The sequence below is a fragment of the Calypte anna genome, chromosome 3, assembly GCF_003957555.1.
Source record: "Calypte anna isolate BGI_N300 chromosome 3, bCalAnn1_v1.p, whole genome shotgun sequence".
In the NCBI taxonomy this organism is placed as follows: Eukaryota; Metazoa; Chordata; class Aves; order Apodiformes; family Trochilidae; genus Calypte; species Calypte anna.
This window is the reverse complement of record NC_044246.1, coordinates 49,871,665-49,898,176: the sequence shown is the minus strand read 5'-3', so window position 1 is coordinate 49,898,176 and position 26,512 is coordinate 49,871,665. Positions and strand designations below refer to the sequence as shown.

The following is a 26,512-nucleotide window of genomic DNA, read 5'->3' as shown; positions in this document are numbered from 1 at the left end:
TTTTTAATGCCCATAACAATTTTTTGCAAGAAATTAATTTTTATGCTTAAAATAGTTTTTATTCTCTTATTCATTCAATAATATTCCATCCCCACCTTCCCTCCACCCTGCCCTGTGTCTTCTTATCATTCCCTCTGCCTAGTACCTGGTTATGGATTACTATGTCGGAGGAGACCTGCTTACATTACTCAGCAAGTTTGAAGACCGACTACCTGAAGATATGGCTCGTTTTTATTTGGCTGAAATGGTGATAGCTATTGATTCAGTTCATCAGTTGCATTATGTTCACAGGTAAGTAACTTGAGGTCCAAATTCCTGTTGGAGTTATGAGGAGTTACTTGATGGAGTGAAAATAATTCCCGTTAAAGAGATTAAGCTTGTAACAAGTATTTGCAGGCTACAGCTCATGGTTATTGAGGACTGTTGCTAACCTTGTACCATATGGTCACAGATATGAATAGCTGAATACAAGTGATGATTCCCACACACTGGCATGTTTTGAAGTTAATGATTCCTAATTTATAAAAGCAAAATTTGAAACCTCTTTATGAAATATGAGCAAACCTAGCATCATCTTTTCTTTATTGTATCATTCTCTACTGAATTCCATGGTAATGCTTGTATGCAGAGCAAAAGATTAGGTTAAAAGAAGTAGAATTTTCAAATGCATGCAGTAGATGTTCTTCTCTTTGACAGATGTCAGGAGGAAAACTCCAGATTGTTTAAGCTGAATCATTAAGTTGGTGGAATGAGCTTAATTGATTCATCCATCTTTCACCCTTATTTGGAGACTATTTTAGCCATTCCTTTTTTTTACTTTCCTACATGGTTTTTTCGCTCCATAAATGTTGGTTTGGGTTTGGTTTTTTTTCTGAAAAAAATTGTATTTTGTTTGTGGTTTGTATTTTGTTTCTTTAGAGATTGTGACTTTTCGTGAAAGAGCTGTAGCTAAGAGTGCTTTAAGGCGGAGTGATGCTAAGCTGCAAATTGCTCTTCTAGAATATTTTTAAGTCTGCTAGTTTTGTTGAATAACTGCCTGCCTGCTAAGAAGTGCTCTTTGTGGCAAAACTCAAGCAGAATATTTTCCTTAAGCAGTTTTCTTGAATTTGGAAGATTTCAACTGTGTTACTTTTGAGAAACTGTTTATTCTTTATAGGACCTGATGTGAAAGGTTTTTGTATTGAATTTACCTTGATTCTAACTTTTAAAATGTGTTTGTGAGTAAACTATTGAGATGCTGTCTCCTGTTACCAAGTGGAGAGTCCTTCATGTATTACAAAACTGCTGTATTTTGCCCTGTGAGACCATACATGTGGTAATAACAGAAGAGCAGATGCCCACCATCTCTACCTTTTCCTCCAAACAGGTGAAAACCTTTGTAATTCAGCACTGTTGGCATGTCATATGCAGCAGATATGAAGTTTTCCATCCTCAAATAGTGTCCCCAGAATGCCAAAGGTGTTGATGTAGAACTTTGATGGAAATTCCATACCATTGCAGTTCAAAACAACATACTTGCTTTCATATTTATTACTATGTATGTTTAACAAAAAAAGAAAAAAAGCCCCTATACATTCCCAGTCCTTTGTTGTTTTGTTCGTGGCTTTTCTGGTGAGGTTCCCATGTTTATAAAGTTGTAAATGCCACTTTTTCATTTTATCATTAATACTTCCATTACACAATGCCTGTTTATTAAGGGAATGTTTTCCAAAGAGTAAAAATGTAAAAGAGCACTTGAGTTTATGTTAAACGATGAGCCTCTGAAATGAGAGCCATGGAAAATAAAGGAAAATACATAGTTTAAGTGACACTAATGCTGTTTTCCTGAAGCTTTAACTCTGGTGTTCCCATCTTTTTGGAGAGTCTTGTGCAGAGAAAAGGACATAGGAGAAGAAGGAAAACACTAGTACAAGGTGAACAATGTAATAGCTGTAGTAGTGGTGTTTCAGATGAACAGCTAATACAGATCAGAATTTTATCTGAGTCATAGCTAGTGAACTGGAAATCATACTTTAGACATGTTCTGTTCAAGGTTTTCTTTTTCCTATGATGAGATAGCAGATTGGCTTGGTTTGTTTCCTATCAGTGCCACAGTTCTTTCAGGATAAAGTTTCACATAACTACACATAGTGTTGTACTTTGAAACGCATGAGCGTTTTTTGTAATTTTTAAAAATTGTATTTGTTTTTAGTCTCAGTGTGCCACTGCTTTTCCTCTTTTCTAGTGTTAGTTTTTCTGTTGTTAGCTGTGTTTGGGAGTGATGTTGATTGCAGTGGTCGTTGGTGTGCAGACCACTCTGATGTCAAATGCAAATCATTTTTCTTTCCTAAAGTACATTGGCCAAGATTGTCAAACATCAAATACAAGTAACCTCAGTGTTACTAAAATGAAATTGCTACAACAGTATTTCAGGTTTTGGAGTTCCAACTCTGAATGCCATTTCTTCACTGGCATTGTGGGATTATGGGGTGAATTTATAATGTAAAGAAGATAAAAACATGGGTATCAATAGAATTGTGCAGAGAATTTGCATGATGTTTTTGTTGCTGTCTCCTGATACTTTACTGCTGAAGGAGAAAAGTTGCTACCTGAAAATAACATCAGTGCTACTATTGTTATGGTATTCTTGATTTTAATTTATGCTTTTATCCTCTTTTAAATTTAAATATAGTAGAATGATTCTGAGTTAAGATAGATCTGAACATAAAATTTCAATATTTTTTTTATTTCTGATCAATTTATTTCTGTGAACAAATCGTGGTATTTTACCTGATAGTTAAATGATGGCTCAGTTAATGAAACAGCCTTTTCTTTAAAGTATATCTTGGCTAATGCTATTATGATAAATGCACAAATGCATTTAGACATTCCCAAATGACACTGACAGCTCTAACACGAACTTTAGAAAGATTACTTCATCCAAGTCAAGTACATAGGCTTGTGGTTACAAAGAGGAAGAAAGTGTGTATGTATATCTCTCAGAAATGCACAACTTCCTTGTGAGTTCCTGTAAAGCTTATATGTACCCTTGATACCTTAAATTACTGACGTGTACTACTGAAGAGATGCTTGTAAGCTAAGGTTAAATATTATCTTATGTCCATTTTCTGCAAACTGTAGTATGGAGCAGATTTTATGTTTATTAAGAATGGACTTCAATTTGTGTTTTATAGATTTGTAGCAGCTATTTTTGGGTTTTGGATTAAAAAAGCCTCTGTATGCATTAATATTCATTTCAGTTGCAAGGTTGTGTTGTTAATTAATTGGTCATGGTATATGTTAAAACCTCATTATTTATATGGATTACCAAATATCCAGGTGTGTACTGGAGTAAACTTTTAATGGCTTAATCTGAGTAGATACACATTATTTATGCATGCTGTGTTACCTCAAACATCATCTCTTTAAGTTATTTTATTGGTGAGCCTGGTTTCCAGTCCATTTTATGTAAAACGGAAATTGAGGTTTAAAATACTTGGGTTTTTATCAACCATTTGAAGTAAAGAACACTTTAGAAAGCCTGGTTGTGACTGGAGGAAATTTCACATGAGTACTGTAGAGGATCCCTTCTGGTCACTTGGTATTCTTAGGTGCAGTGAGTGTGCCCTTGGCTTTGCATGACCCTTCATTGTACCTGTGCTGCTTCTGCTTTTTGTGTTGTCTTCTGACCCAGCCCTTACTTTATAGTAAAGGTGCATCTAAGTCTGTCTCTGTCCTAAATTTTATTTGGGACATTTCAGCTACTTGAATACTATGGAATTATAAGTGTTATTGTTCTTAGGTAATTTTTATATCTACTTTCTTTACTCCTGTTTTTTTTTTTTTCTTCTTTTTATGTGCATAGTGCAGAGAGAATTTGCAGCTAGAGAGTGTTCAACATGTAGCCTTCTGATCCTCCAGATCACTGCAAAAATATTAAAATAGTTTTCATGGTTTCACACACCCCTATGTTAAACAGTCTTCTTTTTCTATTGAATGGTAAAACAATCTCCTGTTTCCTTCTTACTAGGAAAATATTTTGGAAGGATTATGAAACACCTATGTTAATTACTCTTTTTTGTTGGTTGAGTTTATAGGAGAATAGTAAAGACTACAAGGCAAGCTCTCAAGTTGCATACATTTCAGATGTCATCTTTTGCATGGAAAAAAATAGGCATGCAGTGCATAATAAACAGTTACTTCAGTAAAGTGTGTGACATTACAGTTAGCTTGAACAGTTAGCTTGTGTTTCTGGATTTCTGGTTGCTGCTGTCTCTTTTACTATGAATTATTTTAGCATTATAAATCACCAGATTAATTATTTTTTTTAATTCCTTTATCAACTCCTGAAGTTTAAGTTGGACTTCACTGGAACATTTGAACACTAAAATGTAGAGCAGCAAAATTCTCTGTGGAAGTGACATAGTTTCCAACAAATACTGAGCATAAGGGAATATACACTTTAGAAGGATAAAAAGAACTGTTAGTTCTGTACCAAGACAGCCTCTTATTTGCAAGAAGGTACTACTTGTTCTTAGTAAAAATCATCTTAGGGACATCCCTGCAATATTTACTGTAGTTTGCTGGCAGATACAATCTGGGATTCTTTGCAGGATTAATTTCACTTTCAACTATAAGTTTCAGTGCCAGCATATCCATTTTTGACTTGCTGAATAAGTGGTTTTCTGTATTCTGGGTGTATCCCATATTTCTGGGTCATTCATTTGCTTAAGTGGAAAATTTGGGGGTGGAAGGCACATTCTAGGGAATTAGCTGTATTGCATAGTATGTCTGAGTTGAGTTGGCATAAGGATGAGCACTCTGTCCTTTGGTAAACTGAATCATAATTGTGAGTTTGAAAGAAAGCAACAGCATATTTTAAATGTTTGCACAAGTTTGCAACAGACTTAATGTCAAATAGACACATGAAGGTGTACTTACAAGGTGTGACAACGAAGATAAGAGGATTAGTAAAGTAAGGAAAGAATAACAAGATTATTTTGATAGTCTACCGAAAATGTAGTGCTTGAAATGTTGCATGGTTTAGTTTACATGGAAAACTGCAGGAGAGAAAGTTATTTTATTGAGTATTTGGTAGGCTAGTGCTTCCTTACAAGGTATTCCTTGTCTAATTCCAGTCTAAGATCTGTCTGTCCTCTCCACTTTCTACTGGGGAAGGGCTGGAAAAAAAGGTTGTCTTTACAGCCTTTGGTCTTTCGTTTTGCCCTGTGACACTATATGCTCTTAAGTGCTGACAGCTGCTCCCATAGAGCCCCCTCAGGGTAGCATCTGATTTGCAGGGAGGACTGTAGGATGTGAATGCTATTTGACTAGAATTTCTTGGTAGGATTTCTGAAGGATCCTGTGAATTATTTTGAAATAAAAGATCCATATGCTTGGAGTGCCAAGAGGTAGTGTATCAGCCTAGCTGTGCTATCATGTATAAGACAAAAAGTTTGTTACAATACTGTGTCTAGTTATAGTGTTAAGTGAAAGCTATGTAATAGGTGCTTGAGCTAGCACAGACCTATATTGTGTTAGCCAAGAAGGAGCTTAGAAATCATTACTCCAGTACTTCAGCTGAGTTGCTTTCACAGATGTCTCCTTTGTCTTCTTTCGCCTTTTTCTCCCATTGTTGCTCTCTCCCCAAGCCCAAAGTTCCAAATATCCCTATTGCTATGCTGAAACAAAGGTTTGTTAGGCTGTGTAATGAACAGAATGAGGACAACAGCCCAAGTCAGAAGTAACTTTCCATTTTAACTAACCTGGTTCAATTCTCCAATCTGTTGGATGAAGAAAGAAGATAGGAGGAAATCACTTAAACTCATCTTTCCAATACAATAGATGCTGATCAGATTGTGCCTGATTTTTCCCTACATTCACTGAGTGATTCTTGAGGTACCCAGCTATTCATTCAACAGTATGGTTTTAAAGAAAAAGGAAGCTGTTGGAGCTGGGGTATCTTAAATGTAGTTAGCCAAAAAACCTTTCCCCTTTCATGTCTGATACCAGTCTCCTAAGGAAGGAAATTCTTGATTATTGTCACATCATTGACAAGGAGTGCATCTCTCCATTCTTTTTGGTGAGTCCTCACAAGTCCTTTACCTAGACAATTACACCTTTAATAGAAAGCAGACTCACAGGAAAAGGATGAATGTGTAGATAGAGTTTTGTGGTTTTTTTATGTAGGTTGATAGATCTTCTGGGTGCAGTTCCTTCAAGGGAGATGGATATAAGCACTGTCAGATGGTATGTGATCCCATGTAGGTAGGAACTACATATACTTGTCATAAAACAGAAGTATGCAAATCCTTCAAAAAGTGACAAAGAGTGAGACATACAGGAAATAAAGTTTGACTGAGAAGGATCCTTTTTAACATTGTACCAGTTAATGCCAAAAGTCTTATATGAAAAAAAATCTAGTCTTGTGTTCCAAGTAATAAAATTTATAGCAATGCTCAGTGAATGCTAAACTTCCAGGAGACTATGCTCCCTCTTTTTTGTGTTTGCAGAAGATGAAGTCTATACACAATCTGTCATAGCTCTGGTATGAGATATGTTTCAGCGTCATACAAATTTGGAGGTGTTTTCAGAATGTCTTAATTTCTTTTGAAGACAAAACATTCTAATTTCCAAGCTGTTTTCATGTGAGTTAAGCTATAGTTTTGCAATAATTTTTGTTTGATTATTCCAGGCCTGGAAGTATTTTCTCCAATAGCAGGAAAGTAGGATAAAAGCATTTTCCTTCTTTCTGTTAACAAAAAGTATGTCATCAGCAGTTATGCCAACTCCATTACAAAGAAGCTGCTTAGTGCATAACCTTTCTGCCATAATCTTTCTGTGTTGCTGCCTGTAAAAATCTGTCCCTGTCTCAATGTATTGGTGTCTTTTTCCCTCTCAGTTTACACTAACTCAATGTGTGTATTTCACAGTCTGTTGATGAAGCTAACATCAAACCTCTAACACAGTGAAACATTTTGTAGAATATAATGTAGAAATCCTAGATTTTCACTCGACCTTTGTGTATGTGCCCTCCTGATCCAGGTACTGATTTCTGGGGGTTATAAAGTGCAGTATAGTGTTTTGGCTGTGCTTGTGCAGTTCAGTTGAATAAGTGTTTTGCAAACTGTACTATTACAGATTGGTGCAATTAGCATGTGTATATAGTATTATTAGCAGTATCAAAAATGTAATCTCTCAGTTTTAGAGAGAAAGATGAAATAGTAGAATTGTTCTGAAAAATGAGGAAATTCCAGTTGCTGCATCAAAACACAATATCTGCCAGAAATTTTGAGACAATCCTGATTTAGTTCTTGGGTTCATAAAATCCTAGAAAGTTAGGGGTTGGAAGGGACCTTGAAAGATCATCTAGTCCACCCCCCCTGCCAGAACAGGGTCACCCATAGCAGGTCACACTTGAACATGTCTAGGTGGGTTAGGAAGGAGATGCCACAACCCAGGGATGGGCAGCCTGTGCCAGTGCTCTGTCACCCTCACAGTTAAAAAGTTCTTCCTTATATTTATAGGGAACTGCCTATGCTCCAGTTTATAACCATTGCCCCTTGTCCTGTTATTAGTCAACCATGAGAAAAGCTTTACTCCATCCTCCTGGCACTCACCCCTTACATATTTATAAACACTGATGAGGTCACCCGTCATTCTCTTCTTCTCCAGGCTGAAGACACTCAGCTCCCTCAGCTTTTCCTCACAAGGGAGATGTTCCACTCCTTTCATCATCTTGGTCACTTTGCACTGGACTCTTTCAAGCAGTTCCCTGACCTTCTTGAACCGAGGGGCCCAGAACATTATTCCACAATTCACAATATTCACAATATTCCAGATGTGGCCTCATCAGGGCAGAGTAGGAGGGGAGGAGAACCTCTCAACCAATTAGCCACCCCACTTCTAATGCACCCCAGGATGCCATTGGCCTTCTTGGCCACAAGGGCACATTGCTGGCTCATGGTCATATTCTCTTATGATTGAAATTCTCTAACCGGTCTACTTGAATGCAGTGTAGCAGTTGCTGAAGACCAAATGTGCATTTAAGGTAAAAATGCAGCTAGTGTGTGAAATAGTTGAGAAGCTCATACTTGTGTGGGATTCATACTGCAGACTTTGACTTCATTTGTATTTTATGGTAATGAGAATTCTTGGCTGGAAATGCTTGTTTGTGTGATACTAGTTTGAACAACATTCTGATAGCATCAGTAATAATCTTATTGAGATTTGCAATTATATTTACATAATATATTAAGCAGAAGAACTCTGAATACCTTACCTGTTGTGTGCTACTTCACAGGAGGTCAGAACTGATCCTTTCAATAGGCTTTATTAGAGAAAAATTGAAAGCTGCCCAAAGACAGGTAGTAGGAATCTGGAAAACTGGGTGTAGCTAAGAGGAAAAACATTATTACCTCATTCTTACAGAATGGAAATGAGTAGAATTTTTACTTTGTTTTCTACTCAGACTTTTCCTGAAACAGATTAAATATAACACCTGTCCAATTAAACTTTTTTATTATCTGCTTATGTATCACAGTAATAAATAATTTACAGTAACTGCTTTGCTTGCTGTTTTAAGTTCTGACTTGTCCCTGCTCTAAAAGGTTTGCTTTTCAGTTTGGTTTCAACCTACAAGAAAACAATGATTGAGTCTCAGCCAGAGAATAACTGTTAATGAATGCAGGTATTAATCAAGTCTCATAATCTCAAATATTGATCAACTCTGTAAAAGCAGGCATCAAACCCAGCTAAAACCGCTTATTATATGAGTTCTGAAATATACCTTCTGTAACGTTGCTTATAGCCAAGAACTTACTGTCTGTCTCCTTGTAAGCCATTAGGTGCACAGTAGACAACTACTGCTTAATCAGGCAAGTAACAATGAGATTAACCATAGGTTAAGTGACTGAAAATACAAACTTTGATCCCTCAAAGTGGCCAGCTACTTAAATGGAGGAGGATACTGGATAGAAAACAAGCATGGGATTGAGGGAAACAAGAAGGGGACCACTACATGAATGAATTCTTAGGATGGAGTTGGAGGATGTTCTTCCTGTACTTTCTGAGTATTCCTAAGTAACTGGTTGTTGAAAATGGTGTTCTCTTACTTTCTTGTAACAATGTGAATTCAACTTCAGCTTTCCCTCAGTAGTCGTGGTTTTTTATTTGAATCTGTTTATAATAAACATGTGTAATTTAGGCATATCAAATCTACGTCTTAATCTCTAATATAAAAAAAAATTAGAAATGCTGTGAAGTGCATAGTTCCTATTATACGTTTTCTCATTGTAATTCTCAATATTAATTCTGATGTATTCCATCATAGAATGTAAAAATGACAAAACTTGAATCACTTTTCGTAGTTTTCATTAGAAGTTTTCACTGCGATTCGGGCTTCTAATTCACCTGGGTGCTTCAGCACAATTGATAGAACCTGACTCTTACACCTTCCCCTTCAGCTGTCTGCACAGGGTGCTGTTTTTCCCCATTTCGAATACATGAAGATTATTTCACTGAAAACCTCCTCCTTTCTGCAGTTAGTTACTTATGTATGAACATTGCATGTGAAAAAAAAAAATAGAAAAAAATTAATAAAACTAACTAAAATAATGAGCCATCAAGCTACGAATTTGAAGCATGTCCTCACATGGGCCACATCCCTCTTTTCACTGTGTTCTGCCTTTTCCATTCTACTTCCATAAATGTTTGTGCTGTACAGCAAAGAAGTGCCAAGGAGCTGGTCTCTCTGATGGGAAAAAATCTCCCTCAATATTTCCCATCTTTCTTAGTATCCAATGGTCAGATGAAGGATTTTATATTCTTATATAATCCTTTATAATCTCTTATAAAAGTCTCACCCAGATGCTCTGCAGCCTGACAATTAGACAAGGTAGAAGAATCCCTGAGTGTAGGGAGTTAAAATGAAAATCAAAGTCTTCCTTGTATAGTCCAGAGATTTGTTATTATGAATGCAATTTTAGTGCCAAAAAGGAAAGCACCCAACTGTGTGAAAATAGCAAAATAAGAGAAAAAAAATAGTTCAAGAAGTAGTAAAAGAAAACTTTTAAGTGCGCATAAGAGACTTCTGGGGAGTCCTACCTTGAAAGTCCCCTGGATGTAGTAAGAAAAACTGAAAAGCTAATCTTAAATAATAGCATAAAATAGCATAAAATGTTTCTCGTTTCACTTGTCAGGGAAGGACTTATGACTTAAAACATTGATTACCAGCTTCTCATACATTCAGGTTTGGGGAAGGTCCATTGTGTGGTTCTGAGAATGACATGCCAGGTGTTGCTGCTGCAGTGCAGATCATGCAGAGGTGTTTCAGCACGCAAGCCGTGTGTTCCCAGTCAAGACTTTGAAGCTCAGCAACTACACCTTGGTGTTTACTTTTCACCCTTTAAAGTTATTTTGGAGTCCTGAGCGAAACAGTAAAGAAAAACTTAAATCATGGCAGAGGTCAGAGAGGATTTTTTTATTTCTTCATATTTGTTTTCCTCCTGGATTTAGAGACTTTTATGTACCTCTTGAGATCCTTCCACTGGTGAGTCCTTCCACCTCGTGTGCTGTTTACCCTTCAGAGAACCTGGCTGACAATCTCATGGGAAGGTGTTGATATGATTCCTCTACCTGGCTGTGGAATAGCACACAGGAAATGGTCGTCTTCTGCTTCTTTCTTTTCACTATGCAGCCTTGCAAATACATGCTCATCATACAAGAGCTGCTTCCTCCAAGGTTTTGATTGAGCCTATATCAACATCTGTCAGGTTGGATAAGCAGCTATTTATAGGGTTGACAAGGAATGAATAATAACTTGAAATAATCTAAATATTGGGTGAAATACATTTTTGCTTCCTTCTCTTGTGCATGTATATACACGTGCTTTCACACGTGCTTTCACTCTCTTTCTGTACCTAAAATCAGATATTTTGCATTTCTTGCATTTAATGTAGCTACCTTTGCTGTGACGTAACAATGTGAATAGAATTCCTCTAACACAGTTATTCAGTGCATTCGATTTTTTGCAAATAACCAGAAGTTAATAAACAGAATTCCAGATTTGCAGCACAGTAAAGAGCATGATCAAGCTGAGTGGAAGCAAAAGCTATTATCCTAAATGCAGTTTTATTATTTCCTTATTGAAGTTCTTTGGTCTCTGCTGTTCTGCTTGTTACTCTGGGGAGGATTGTCATTACTGCTAATATTTAACCTATATACTGTTAATTTAGGACACAGTTAAGTAGAAGACATGTTTGGTAAAGCCATACTTTGTTATCTTCAGTAGCCCCCACACACACCTTTTTTGGAGGAGGGTGCATATTCTTAACAACACTGATTTTGAAGAAAAGAGAAATCACAGGTATCTTTAACTGCTGAGTAAGGATGAAGGAAAATGAAAGCAAAAGATCTGTGCAGCACATTAAAATGACTACAGTGTTGTTTTCTGAAACATTCTTCCTGCTAGGCAGGAGGTTTCTTTGAAAAAATGTGAAATCTAAAGCCTGGGGGAGGAATAATAAAATATATGGAATATAGCAGTACTTCTTCAGGTGCTTGCAACATCTATGACAAGTATTTGATGTATGTATTTGTTCTCTTGAGGTGACATTGATTTACTTCTCATTGTAAATCACTTTTGTTTAGCTTCCAGGATTTGCTGTGAAGCCTTCCCATCTTATCTGTGTTCTGTTTCCCACGTAATTCAGGAACAATAAACAATTTATTTAAATTTTAGTAATGTATTCTTTATTCCTTTATGTTTTATATGTATTTAAAGTATGTTACACATTCTTGAGTGTGTTCCCCTCTACCTTTTTAATATATTTTAATAGCCTCATGGTGATTTTTACTGCTGACAGAGTACATGGATGGGGGAGGGATAAGATCAACCTAATTTGAAGACTATGTAAGTCTTTCCTTTGGCAAAATGAAAAGCATCCAGTGATCTCTGCACTTGTTTCTGAACAGACTTCCCTTTCCCTCACTTCCCATAATGCTTGGTTTATTTACATTTGTGTATTTATTCCTGGAGGAAGGTGGAAAAGAACCAGGGAAGAGGTGCTGTGGGATGTAGTATGGACCCAGCAGATTAGTTTGTTTCATCAGTCCCAGAAATCTCTTAGTGATCTGCAAGTAACAACTTGCTTCAGCTCAGAATGCTCATAAATATCCCTGATAATTATAAAACATGTATATGTGTCTTGCACAGATAAACATGCAAACACATGTTTAAGAATATGCAAATATGTATCAGTACTTCTTTAATTCTCCAGTTTTTGAATGAAGATTCTTCTCTGGATTGCTTTCTTAGTATCATCAGTGCACTTAAAAAAAAAACGTGTGAGAATTATTTTTTTACTGTCTTTGTCAAATAAGTTTATGTTGTCTACTTTACTCTCAGAATTATGGAATTCATTTAGCTCTTTCAGACACTATATGTGGTGGTACTGAAATACAGAGACCAGAGATTGCATATCTAAAATTAGAATAAAAAGGAAAGAAAGCATTTATCCACTTAGAAACATATATTAACATCTTCTAGCATAGGTAATAATTTACACTGAAAACAGTGGGCATATTCTTTCACCTCTTTTTTCAGGATTTCTTGACAGATGGTACTCACAGGTGGACATAACTACCTTAAGAGCTTACTCTTTCTCCTTCTTTACTCACCAGTAACTCATGATACTGTTAGAAATCTGAAAGCTTTGACATTAATTATCCTTGCTTAGCAGACTTTAATTATTTAATCTTTAGAATATGCTTCAGGGTAGTGGTTGTGAAGTTCTTAATCCATTTACCTAAGTTCTTAGAAGCCAAAATGGAATTCCATTAAATTTGACATGACAAAATATGGCAAATAGACAATCTTTTTTTTTTTTTTCTTTTTTTTTTCTTTCTTTTTTCTTTTTTTCTTTTTCCCTTTTTTCTTTTTTTCTTCTTCTTCCTTTTTTCTTTTTTATTTTTTATTTTTCCTTTTTTCTTTTTCCTTTTTTCTTTTTTCTTTTTTCTTTTTTCTTCTTTTCTTCTTTTCTTTTTTGCTTTTTTTCTTCTTTTTTTTCTTTTTTTTTTTCTTTTTTTTCTTCTTTTTCTTTTTTTTCTTTTTTCTTCAACTGTCATGATATCATAATAATATTTTTATGCATTTCTTTTGGACAAAAAGTGTAGAGTGATGCAAAAGAATACAGTTCAGCGATACAGAAAGAGCTCTGTCAGCTGAAGTTCACAGCGTTCAAATAAGCTGCTTGGTATTTCATTGCAATCACACTGAAATCTTAAATGAATGAACCTAACTTGTTTTTACCACCATCAGCTTAAATTAGTTTGGTTTTTGGGTAATATTTTGAGGTATCATCTAATAGAGTACCACAAAAAAGAGAGAACTGGGTTCAAGACTTTAGTAATAATTAAAATTGTCAGCTACATACTTAATGTTGTTTCTCAATATTCATGCAACTTTGGGTTCAAACTTGAAGACCATTATTCTCTCAATTGTTGACTCAAGTGACCATTTTCTCAGATGAATTTTATTGGTGTGAAATTTCTCTTGAGGAATGTGGCATTCTCCATAAGCAGAATGGTTACACCAAAAGAAAAGCATTGTGACAGCTGGGCAGGTTAGAGAGGCTAAAATACTGTGTGTCCTTGGCTAGATTTTCCACTACATATACTCGTAGCTAATTAGAAACTAGAAAACCAACAGGTGGAGGTACAGAAATGAATTTTGTTTGGTTTATTTTGTTTCCAAATGCTTTGTAAATTAGGTGTTCCGAATTCTTCCTTCAAAAATAGTACATGGCCAACCATGGCAAAATTTCCGGCTTACAGCCCATTATCAACTGGTTTTTTATTCAAGGCCCTTTTGGTGTAGGCTGCTTGCTGGGTGAGCAATCAACTCCCTGCCATCACTCTTTTCCCAGAGCCTCCTTAATTTCAGGTTATTAGTGGTTTTTTGGTGTATGCACAGTTAATTGGTTATATGAGTGTATAATTTAAGCACCTATTTTAAACCCTTCTCTCTATAAGTTGTGTGATTCTGAAGAACCATAAATAACCAAAAAGTCCTTACATCTTTTTTTTTAATATATATATGTTTATGTACTCTGTTCTAGTGCCTGTCTATTCCTGAGAATACTATTTTGTAATAATAAAGAAGCATGCATATTGTTACTGCAAATTTACAGACAATTAAGGAAAACATAAGGTGCAAAGTAATTCAATCACTGGAATATAAAGTTCAAATAACTACCCCAGGCCAGAATAGTGCCGAGTTAGCAACTTTAGCAAATTCTGTATCTATTTTGCTATCTAAAAGTCTTACTATAAACCTTGCCTTGCTGCTATTTCAGTTCTGGAAATTGATACGTAGGAGGCAGGTGCTGCATGGGGGCAACAAAGCTAAGGTGGTTATGTTACTTCTGAGGCAAGGAGGAGACTTGTTTTCTGTGCCCTGCTGTAGCTGCAGACTCCTGTACTGAACCTGTTTTTATGAGGCTCCTCCAATAGTCAGGATTTACGCAGAGAAAATCTGTACAAAGAAGTGGTGTGGGTGGCTACTTGTGTAGTTTATTCTAATGGATTGAGGCCACTTTTGGCCAGCACTTAAGTGTCAGCAATGTCAAAGTTTAAACTCAACTGCTGAGCATTTGGGGATAAAAAGGGGCTTTCTGTTTGTCAAATTTAAGAGCAGGAAAAGGAAGTTTTTCATTTTAACAATTTTTTAAAAGCCAGACTGCTACTAAATACCAAGAAATTATCATGACAATTTTGTGGTTTTACCTGTCATATCCTCATAGCTTTGAGAATTTTTCTAATTTTTGTTTTACGAACGGCAATTACCAGTCCAAAATTAGGAACATTATTAATACTACAGCTGAAGATGCATTCTGTCTTGAAGCACAAGAACTCAGTATATGCTGCTGCAACTGAATGTATAATATCTTGGTGTTACTGAGTTTCAGAATTTTTATATTGAAAGAAAAATGAAAAGGCAGCCTTAATAATAATTTCAGAATTGCAGGATGGTTTGGGTTGGAAGAGACCTAGTGAGATCAGTTAGTCTGACCATTGATCCTGCAGGATCAATGAGTCCACTTTTGCATAAATGTTTAAAATTACATTTTTAAAGCAGCATTGGAAGGCAGTGAATTTAAAATGTTTATAAAATGACACAGTGACAAGACAATAGAAATAATCCTTAGCCATGACAAGTGAGTTTACCCTCACATCTTTTCAAAATATGGCATGAGGGGTCTAGCCTGGATGTGAGAGTTTTCTCCGTAGATATCTGGGTCTTTTAGTTGATTAGCATTTTAGATGAAAGATGGTTACAGGGGTTAAATAGTGGCCAAGCACTTATTAAAAAAGACTTTCAAGTCACTGTTTTTTTAAAAAGAAGGGGAAAAGAATCTGTGTAACCATCTTTTAAAAATAATAACACTTATTTTAAAACTGTTCTTATATTTGAGAGATCCATTATTTGAAAACAAATAATGTTTGTGGCACAAGGGCCACAGGGAGACATTTTGCTAATGTAAATCAGTTCTAGATTATAATATATTGTGCTGGAACATGTATTAATAAGACAGTAACTGCATTCCATTCAAGTGTTTATGAATTAGTATCAGTGCCTGAACAAACTCCAGATGTGTATGTTTTGGCTGATGTATTCATTCTCTGTTGTTGGTTATAATTTCCTTTATTAACATTTGAAATTCATAAAGAACACTGGGTACCGTAAAGTCAACAGAAATACTTGTGTTGACTCCAGAATACTTGTCTGAGTTGCAGAAAATAAAGAGCAGTATGGAACTGTAGAGAAAGGACTGGTGAAGGACTTGGAGAGGTCAGCTAACAAACAAAAAAACAAAAAAAACCCAAACAGACAAAAAGACGAAAAAAAAAAAGCCACCAAAAAAAACACAAAAAAACCCCAAACAAAAAAAAAAAAAAAAGAAAAAAAAAAACAAAACCAAAAAACACCAGTTTGTTCCAGTGTCCTACTGTTGATATTGTAAATGTGTCTTCTAGTGTCTCATCTCAGTATTGTTCATTGGTATTTAAATTCATTACTTCTTCTGTTGTTCACACACCATGTGGATAGCAATTTGCCTGTGTCTTTTTTTGCATTATGTACTTAAACTCAGTGGTGCAAGTTCTTGGTAGAAAAAGAGGATTTGTAATTACCTTACTTTTAGTGGACACAGAAAGTATTTCTCTCAGTCTGGATTAAGGATTTAATCTTAGGCAGAATCTGAAACTAAGTAAAGGTTAGATTCAATACCTGATTCTGTGTGATGTAACACATGAAGTACCTGAAATCTTGATTTCTGTATTTGCTTTCATGGAGTTTGGTGTTATCACTAAGGATAAATTGATAAATTGCACACACTGATCATTAAACAATGAATGTTTTACAGATCTGGAACCTTTATTGTCCTGGTTTGCTTGATGTTTCCTAGTAATTTATGTGAGACTATCCACTGTCTTTATTGAAATACAGATGAATCTCCTCCTCCTGAGAGTAACAAGATTCTTTTAGCAGAGGTGAATTACTGGAGCAATATATGTGTAATGATTTCTTATCAAAAGTTTTTTAGAAAACAAGGGACTTTTACAGCATTAAGATACTGTTTAATGAGAAAAAAGCTGAATGTCCTCATTGTAATTTTATAATAAGATTGTTTATAGCATTTTTTCCATGTAGTTAATAAGTTAATAAGCAATTAGTTTTTGAATATTCCTGTTGACTTCACAGCTAGATGCAAGGCTATTACATCTTTTTCAGTTGAAGTCATGGAACAGCAAGGGTTGAAAGGGACCTTAAAGCTCATCCAGTTCCAACCCCCTGCATGGCCAGGGACACCTCTCACCAGACCAGGTTGCTCAAGGCCCCAACCAACCTGGCCTTGAACACTTCCAGGGAGAGGGCAGCCACAACTTCTTTGGACAGCCTCTTCCAGCGACTCACCACCCTTGCAAGAAAGAATTTTTTTCCTCATGTCTAACCTAAATCTTCAACTTTAGTTTGTCACTTTTATATGAACCAGGTTTTGTTTAATATACAAACATGATTCAGCTGTTTGGTGCTGTGTAAATAATAAGGTTTTTGATCAAAGTGATTTAAATAATTTTGAATTCAATTGAAATAGGCCCTTTTTGGATTCCACAAAAAAGTGGAGGAGTGTCTTTTTAGAACACACCATAGGGCCTTGGTAAGAGGCATGGTTAATGACATACAACATAGGCCAATCTTCTCATGCTACTATCTTGTTTAGCCTCTCGTATTGGGATTGCTGAAGAGTAACTGCTGATTATCGAAATCTAAATTGGCTTACTGCACATTGGTCTTTGTTCCAGATGGACCAAATTTCTATTTGTTCTCACAAGAGTTCAGATAAACTTCAGTTGGCAGAATATGGCAAATTTGACTTTGATCTAACCCAGTACAACCTAATGGAAACCAGAAATAAGCTCCTGGACATCAATGCCCATAGGTTTGAATGTGAAAAACATGCATCAGATGACTAGCATTTTTGAGTGAAGTTCACCCCCTGTTTCACTCTATGTATATCAGTATGGCATCACTGAATACCTTAATAAAAACTTCACAGACACCAACCACATTTTCTGCTTTCGTTGCAATGCTGCCAAAACCACGTGTATTAATTTAAATCATGGACGTAGCATTTGTGTGTGAGGAGTGTGGAAGAAAAGTCTGCCTGAAACAGCAGAAGGGAGTGAAATAAACAGTTTGTCAAACTTCTATCCCAACTAAGGAGAATCCTGTGTTTTGAAGGAGCTTGGGATAAAAAGTCCAGGCATTCAGGCAGTAAGATCATGGTTATGTTTTTTAAGTATGTAGCTTGGCAAATTATAACATTTTTTGTTGTGAAAGTCCATAATTATAAACATTGATGCCTGGTTTTAACCTTTTACTTATTTATAAAGTTTTTTTTTTTACTTATTTATAAAGTTATAATTTATTTATGTATTTTTATTTATTTGCTTACTTACCTAATTTATACTTTTGAGGAGTGTTCTTGCATGTATAATGACAAAATAATGTGCTATGAAGTGTTCAGTTAGTAAGAAGTTGTTTGGATTAGTTTCTTTGTGCCAGCAGCTATACTTGAAACTAATACATTTTTCTCATATGCTGGTATTTTAATTTGCATTGGTAGAATTTTAAAAATACTGTTCATGTGGGTATTTCACAGAAAAATAATGTAGTGTGAGCTATTCACTTTGTTCTTCTCTGTTCAAGGACAACATGGGGGTGTGATCTGTTTAGGAAAATTAATTAATTTCTGTGCTTGTCTAATGTTAAAAATAAATACTTATTCTTGAAATTTTCCCATTCTTATCCAGTGGGCTAAAATAAACTGGTAGCTGAGCTATCAAATTTCTCCTTCAGTTTCATGAAGGCCCATTTCTTTCTTCATGCTGAGCTCACATTGCATTTGTTGAGTTCAAACCACATAAGCCCCTTTATTTTCATTTCAGTTCTGCTGCTTTTTAAAGAGCTCAGTTGAGTATGGGAAGACTCCGAAATGTTTCTCCTAATGCAGGCATGTTGGACATACTGAGGTTTGTTCCTCTTGCACCATTTGGCCACCTTTTGTTACAAAGAAAGACTCACCTTTTACTACATTTCTGCCTGATTTTTTTTTCCTTTGAAAAAATGAATAAATACATTACAAAATGATTAATCAAAGTGAGCACATTCTGCATCATAACTGTGAAGTTACCAAGAAGTGGAAACCCTACTGGTTACAATCTCCTTAATGCCAGAAGCGTTTATATTGTTTAAATTTAAATATATGGGCCTGTGAGTTGGTTCATTGGTATAATGAGGTTCATGTCATATTATTTTTCCCCAAAATTAGCACCTTCAAACTCTTCATTTACACTGGCAGTAATTACTCCCCTACCTTGTTCCCCTCTGGGGCTCATAATTTTCTGAACTTTTTCTTTGCCTGTATCTGCTCTATTCAGAGCAGTTGTTCATATCCCACACTTTCTGTTACAAGACTTGAAAAGAATTTGGATACATTTAGTCTCTTTTTTTCCCTTAACTGTACAGTTGTTCTTACGGAGTGAGAATTAAGCATTTGCTTTGCAAGAAATATTGCTATGCTGAGAGCTTTGAATGTTTTCCTTCTTTTTTTTAGTGTGGGGTTTTTTGGTTTTGTTTTTTTTTTACTCTGTTGACAACAGTGAGATTGTTCATGTTTTCTGCTGTTTCTTTTGAGATTGAAGGGGGGACATTGGTATAATGATGGGGATTATTTCTCTTAGGAATATATTTAAAGGTGGCACATGAATAAATAAAGACTCAGGGGTGACTTAGGTTTTTGTTTAGCTTGAACTACATCCAGTTTCTAAGAGGAATTTGATTTTTAATTGCATATTTTTGCAAAGCATTTTGAACTGTAGTTATAATTCCAAAAGTCTCAATAGCATGCGTTTGTTTTTATTTAGGAACATGTTTAAGGTATGTTTTTAGTGGGTGAATGTAAAATAAATAGAACTGTCTCAATCTAGAGTTTGAAATTCTTTGGCATATTCAGTGTTAGCAAGAATCAAATGGAAGAATGTTATTCAGATGTTACACAGAGAATGGACATTGTTAATTTTTAGGATTTGCTATGTAAAGAGTTGTCTTCATGTGTAAGATGCAAAAGTATGGTAAAAAGTAGTGTTTGCTTTTTACTTTGTACATGTTTCTCTTTGTTTGGAAGGTGCCTTGTTTCAGCATTGGCTGCTGCCTGCTTGTATTTGGGTAACACAAATTTAAGAAGTACTTTTCTTTAACATACTGTTACCATGTTAGTTGTCACTCTGTGTATAACAGAATGCCACCTTCATGCCATTTCTTCTATAATGCTGAAAAAGCCAACAAAACCCTGCTGTTGTGCTCAGTATCAATATCTTAGCTTGCGAGTGTTTTGAAATTTGTTTGCGAAGGATTGACTAATTTTTAGTTGTTAGGGGAATGAAGCAACATCAGGGCTTCACTTGGTTTTTGTTGTTTTGGTTTGGTTTTGGTTTTTTCGGGCATTTGTTCTTATGTCTTATAAATGAGTGATCTGTCACAATTAGTACTTTATTCATACAGTCATAATTTACCTTTTGAATATAATAGATAAGGTTAAAGTAAGAATGTGAAATGTCATATGTTTAAAAATTTAAATATTTTTAAAATATAGCTTAATGATATTTCTAATAACTGTACTTTCATGAAAAGCAATTTTGACATTTGAAACTGATTTGCAAGATAAACAATAAAGGTCCTTCTGGTAACTTCAAGAGCGTAAGTGCTTTTGTCCTAGTGAGCTGCATACTGTGGACATACACTTTATCTGCATTTTAGCATACTTAGGTATCTCTAAAATATGAGGCAAATAAACGAATCAAATTTGCAAAATAAAGGGGTTTTATTATGTTGCTTGCTGGGAAAGATTTTTCCATGTATGTCATGACCTGAATGAAACAGCTGCATAACTTGGCCAAGCAGCGTGCAAGATGGCTTTGTCAGTCATTGCAGCAGAAGTATGACAGGCATAAACAGTGAGCTGAGAGGTACAAGAGACAAATACTGATGAAAGGGTTTAGTTGACTTCTGTTGTGTAGTAAAACTTAGAGATTATTGATTGCTCCAGTATAAGTTTCCATCTTTTGCTAGAGAGTTGTTCACTAAAATGATTTTGGTGATTTTAAAGTTTTACTTTACTGTATACAAAGTTTAGAGCGACTCCGCTTCTCTTCTTTGTAAGAGATGAGAGGAATTTGACACCACAAATCTTGCTAAAATTAGCAGGCATTGTATTTTTTGATCCACAGCCTCCAATCAAAAAATACCTTTGGTGCAAACTTCATCATATGATGAGTGATTATGGTCAGTCTACCAATCTGTTGCTGGTTTTAATGATAAGGGTGTAGCAGAGTTAATACTTGGACTGTATTATGCAAGAAATTTTCCTGTTAATTCTGAAATATGTTTTATTTGCAGGGATATTAAGCCAGACAACATTTTGATGGATGTGAATGGACATATTCGATTAGCAGATTTTGGTTCTTGTTTGAAACTTATGGAAGATGGAACGGTAAATTGAACACAATGCTACATTCCTAAATACCTTTTTTTAAGTCTATTGCTGGCTGCTAAAACGTGCAAATAAAGAGAAAAGGTGCCTTATGTCAAACAAAATAGAATTGTAATGGTGTTGGTATGTAACTAATCTCAGTTTCCATTATGACTGTGCTTTGCTTGGATTTATGGCCTACTAAAATCTTTTCAGGTGCACACAGTCAACTCTTTAATAAATAAAGAGAAGCTACACTGTCACTGCTGAGTAGGTATTTGTTGAACTATGAAGCTCTCAGTTTTTACCTCTGAGCTCTAGTTTTTATTGAAAATGTAAGCATCAGTGTAAGAAGGAGGAGCTATATTTAGCATATAATCATATTTTAATAGTAAATTTAAACTTGCACGGTGTATAGTAGGTGTGACTATCATGTAATTCCAGTGTGTTAAGCATGTCCCAGAGTATTACAAAGTGTTTGATTACCTAATCTTTAATTACTTGATATCAACTCTAAGCCATTAAATTGGCATAAATTGAAAGCCATAGATTGACAGTTTTTTCTTTCTCTGGGGGTAAATATTTGTAAAAAAATTAGCAAAAGTATGTTATTGGGATACCTGGCAATGTAGTACTTTAGATGTTTATGTATTTCTGAAGGAATGCCTTCTTACTGTATTTCATTACTATTGTGATAACCAGAACAATAGGCTAAATTTAAGTGTACACTTACACAAACAGCAGTGTCTGTAATGATGGATGTTGATTTTAGTCTTGGAAATGTGACTTCTACAGGTCCAATCTTCAGTGGCAGTTGGAACGCCAGATTACATCTCTCCAGAAATCTTGCAGGCCATGGAAGATGGAAAAGGGAAGTATGGGCCCGAGTGTGACTGGTGGTCCCTAGGTGTTTGCATGTATGAAATGCTTTATGGAGAAACACCCTTTTATGCTGAGTCCTTGGTGGAGACCTATGGGAAAATAATGAACCACAAAGTTAGTGCACTTTCTCTCTTTCTGTAAATTAATTTTAAATTTTAAATAAGTAATAGGTTAGCTTGGAGGCTTGTTTTTAAAATGAGATTTTACATTAAAATGAGATTTTATATATAATGAGATTATACTAATATTCATAAATGTAGAAGAAAAATATGTTCCCATATAGTAAGTTTCTGGTTATGGATTACAGATGGCTTTGCTTTAGGATAAAGCAGTTGAAAACTGAAAATCTGAATTACGTAATTGTTCAGGCTATGGGCTAAATCTTGGCTTCATAGCATGACTCCTTTTGATCTGATGCAGAAGATTTTTAAATGTTCTTGCACATGGGTAGTTGTAAAATTCAACAGTGTTAAGGGAAGAAATAGAGAAGGAAAGCTAGGAGACAAAAAGCTGTCAGTAGTTTGCATCCTTTGGAAAGTAATTTTCTGCAAATATTTGAGAAACTGGAGTATTTGCACACTTTTTTCCTACATAGTAATTTTCACTAGAATTACTACTTTTTTCTTGGTAATTAACTATTTTCTCTTTTTTTTTAATCTTTAAGGAGAGGTTTCAGTTTCCTGCTCAAGTGACAGATGTATCTGAAAGTGCAAAGGACCTAATCCGAAGGCTCATTTGTAGCAGAGAGCATCGACTTGGACAAAATGGGATAGAAGACTTTAAGAACCATCCATTTTTTTCTGGGATTGATTGGGACAACATTAGAAACTGTGAGGCACCTTACATCCCAGAAGTCAGCAGCCCCACTGATACATCAAACTTTGATGTGGATGATGATTGCTTAAAGAATTCTGTAAGTGTAGAATTACTATTTTGACAAATGTGCTTGTGTGATATACTTTACAGCAATATATATAAAAATAGCAGTTTATTCCAGTGAGTTCATTATGTTGTGCATAAATAGCAAAGTGCTGCTTTGAAGAACTGGTGTGGAGTGCAGCCATATTTTGGAGGCTATATATCCATACGTGTGTTAAGGATTGATTACTGCAGTTCAGTTTTGTAAATTAATTTTAAGTATACATGTATTTAACTAAAATATACATCTGTTATTTGCAGTAACAAGTTCTAAGTGCCCATGTCTTACAGAGAATAATATATATACACCTGGACAGACTGTAACACACTGTATTTCTAGCAGAGCATTGAGACTTAGTTAGCATAATGCTTTTTACTGTAGTGCTCTTTTGTAATTTTCCAGACATTTGTCAGATTCCATTCAGTTCATTCCCACTAGAATTTTTCCAACTTGAGCCTTGAGAAATTTCAGAAAACAGTCTTAGAGAAAGAAATTACTTGCTTTGCTTAGCTAGTAATTTTAATTAGCTTAATGTTTCTATGCTTTTGAACAGGAACTTTGACAGATAATAGAGGTCTTAGCACCAGAAGAATGCCTTATGTTGTCTCTTGGAAATATTTTTCTTTTTGTATGGTTGTTGAAAGATGTAGAAACCTGCTGTTTACATGCGAGGTGAAGCATTTTCACCATTTTTGGTTTTGTTTTCTGAACTGCCTGTGTAACATGAATTGATTCAAAACAAGATGATCGTTATTTCCATTCTCTTTCCTCCAACTGAAAAGTAAAACATGAAATACACTAACTAGGTGAAATCCAGTAGTAGATGGATGTGGTGTTGAGCACCAGGAATGAGAATCCTTTCTTACAGGCAAATGAAGCAAATCACTCCAGTTGCCTAGAAACACTTGTTTTTTTTTCTCAGATTTTTCTCAGTGGTATCTGATATTGCTCATTTCCCTTCACAATTAAAGTACTTTTATTTTAAAAGCTTTTAATAAAGTCTTCAGATAATCTGTTTATAGATTAGTTTGTCCAGGAACATTAGGGTTGGGTGACAGGAATGGATGGGTGTATAAAGTGTTTTTGATGCTGAGATAGCTTTTGGAGGTTATTCATAAATTCTGATGTTGACCAGTCTTCCTTCTTAGAGCCTAATCTACTCACTGAGGCACTCAGAAGGTGCCTGTGCAGTGTAAATGTTTTCCCATCACAAAAAGGCAGGTTGCAGATAAAGAAAAAATGCTCCTGTGACAAATTATTAGACTAACATGTGAAAACAGTCCAATTCTTAATTTGCATTACACTTCAAGAGGTGAAAAGGAATGCCATTGAAGTGTTTAAGATTAACACTAGTTTCTGGAGCTTCGTTTTCAGTTTCCTCATTTGAAACATCTGAAGGTAGTTTTTTGTTTTGTTTAATTTAAGGTTATATTTTTACAATTTCTTTTGCACCCAGCAGGTCTGAGAAAAACCTAGTCTGAAGGCACTGCATGACTGAGGATATTCAACATTTTTGCTTCATCTAGTGGACACTATTTAATATTGCTTCCCCTCAAATTCTTGTATATGACTTGGAGGTGTTTTCCCTGCTGTCCTTCATACATACATTCACATACTAGAATTACTGTCAGAGAAGTAAGAAGGCAGTGTTGAAAAGCCATGATTGTTAATGTTATGCCTGAACTTTGAATGAGACTTTGAATGGTCCTATGGAAAAATTATGTATGTAATAATGAAATTCAAGCAGTATGTTAAAAGTGCACATAAAGACAAAGGTCAAAAGAGTGTTGTTAGGCAGCCTCAATTTGGCACATTTTTAGCTTTTGCCTGTCTGATTTAGTAGCCTTACTGATAGGCATCATAGCTGTAGATTCACATAAGTGGCAAGAAATGAATACTTTTATGTTTCCCAAAGAATTGGCAAATAAACAAATTCTTCTACAGAATCTTATACTGTTATCAATAGATACAACATTTTATAATCAACATTGTTACCTGTGTGGTAACTGAAAACACGTATGTGCTTTTAAAATCACACAGTTATGCATAGGTCTTTTTTAAGGTTATTCCTCCAGGCAGTTTTGGAACTCAAATGTATGAAATATTAAAACAAAATATAGAAGACAAGTAAATATATTTTTCCTTTTTCCTAGCTACAGTGTATAATAATGGATATCTTTATAATCAATTAGTGTAAAGGCAAGGCTTTGTAATTTAGTCTTGTCCTTATTTTCCAAAATACCCAACAGTGTATACTTGATGCACTTACATAGTTTAGCCATGCCATTGGTGTTGCTTTTTGTTCTGGGACCTCTTTACAATGAGAAGATTTTTGTCTGCCAGAAGGTCAGCATTGTGTCATAGTTTACAGCACCACTGAAAATTAATTTTGGATTTCTTTTGAATACAGGCTTGTTCTTTCCTAGTGAGTTTTACGTGTCAGCGTGTGCAACTGGCTCTTTTTGTTTGTTGGAAAAAATTATGTTTTCTTAAAATTTAGAACTTTTTAGCTCTTTCGATGTGATAATCTTCTTAGGGAATTTCTTTTACTGACTGTTAAGGCAACCTCTAGTATAGCAACTAAAACTGTTGGGGTTAAAGAGGAAACTTTTAACAGTATATTTAAGAATATAAAAATTTATAATGGTTCAAATAATGTAGTAACAGGGTGATTTTAGCACAAGTATAAGCTCAAAGATTTAGCTTTGTTTGTAGTTCATTTGCAGGAAAAAGGAGTATTGAAGGACGAAATGGTCAAAGACTGATAGGATTGGAAACTCCTGTTGTATTACTTCTCTCTAGTAAATGACTGTTGTTCTCTCCAAAAAGAGGTAGCCTGCACAGAAGTGGGGATGGTAAATCTACAGGCAGGAAATCTTTCTGGAGAAGCCTTAACAGAGAGAACTGGAAGGAATAGGAAGGAATAGGAGGGAATAGGAATATAGGAAGGAATAAATGATACTAAGAGCCTCCTGAAAAAAAAAGAAGGAATAAATTGGCTTTCAATATGTGTAATATTCTGCTTTCCTCCAGCACTAGCCTGTTTGGTTAGACAAGCATTTTTATGCCAACATGATGTATATTTGCATGTTACATGCTGTTATAAATAGGTTTTGGTGATGCTATTTCGTATTTGGGTGGTAGATAAGGATGAATGTGAATACAGTTAATTCTAACACTGACACTTCATATGATTATATTAAAACAATATTTAAGTCCAGTAGGATATTACTTACTCAGCTGTCCTATTATTTTTCTAGGAAACCACACCTCCACCATCACACACTGCATTTTCTGGCCATCATTTACCATTTGTGGGTTTCACATATACAAGTAGCTGGTAAGTTGCCAAAATTTCTGTAGGAAACTTACATAATATCTTAAGTTTTTGTCTCAAAAACCACCTGCAAACTAGTACTAAAGAAAGAGGTTTACTGAGGAACTTACGAGGCCTAATCTAAAATGCTGTCTGTTCAAAAGAGTGAACATTCTGCAGGTGAAATTTATGTGAATTTAAAGGTGAACATCTGTGTTCAGAGGAGTTTTGTTTGAGAAAGGTGATTTTCAGACAAAGTATGAAGTTACTGCATGTGACAAAGTTAAGACCAGATTTGTGGCCCAGAGAGAACTTATTTCTAGT

At 35.2% G+C, this 26,512-nt stretch overlaps 1 protein-coding gene across 1 annotated transcript in view; it reads left to right on the top strand.

Annotated features, from left to right (window-relative positions):
* The window catches only part of CDC42BPA (CDC42 binding protein kinase alpha), a 170,951-nt gene that overhangs the window by 69,474 nt on the left and 74,965 nt on the right, over positions 1-26,512 (top strand). The window contains 5 exon segments of the mRNA XM_030446583.1: positions 143-291; positions 20,999-21,092; positions 21,867-22,067; positions 22,618-22,866; positions 26,133-26,212. Coding sequence (XP_030302443.1) covers positions 143-291; positions 20,999-21,092; positions 21,867-22,067; positions 22,618-22,866; positions 26,133-26,212 — 773 coding nt within the window.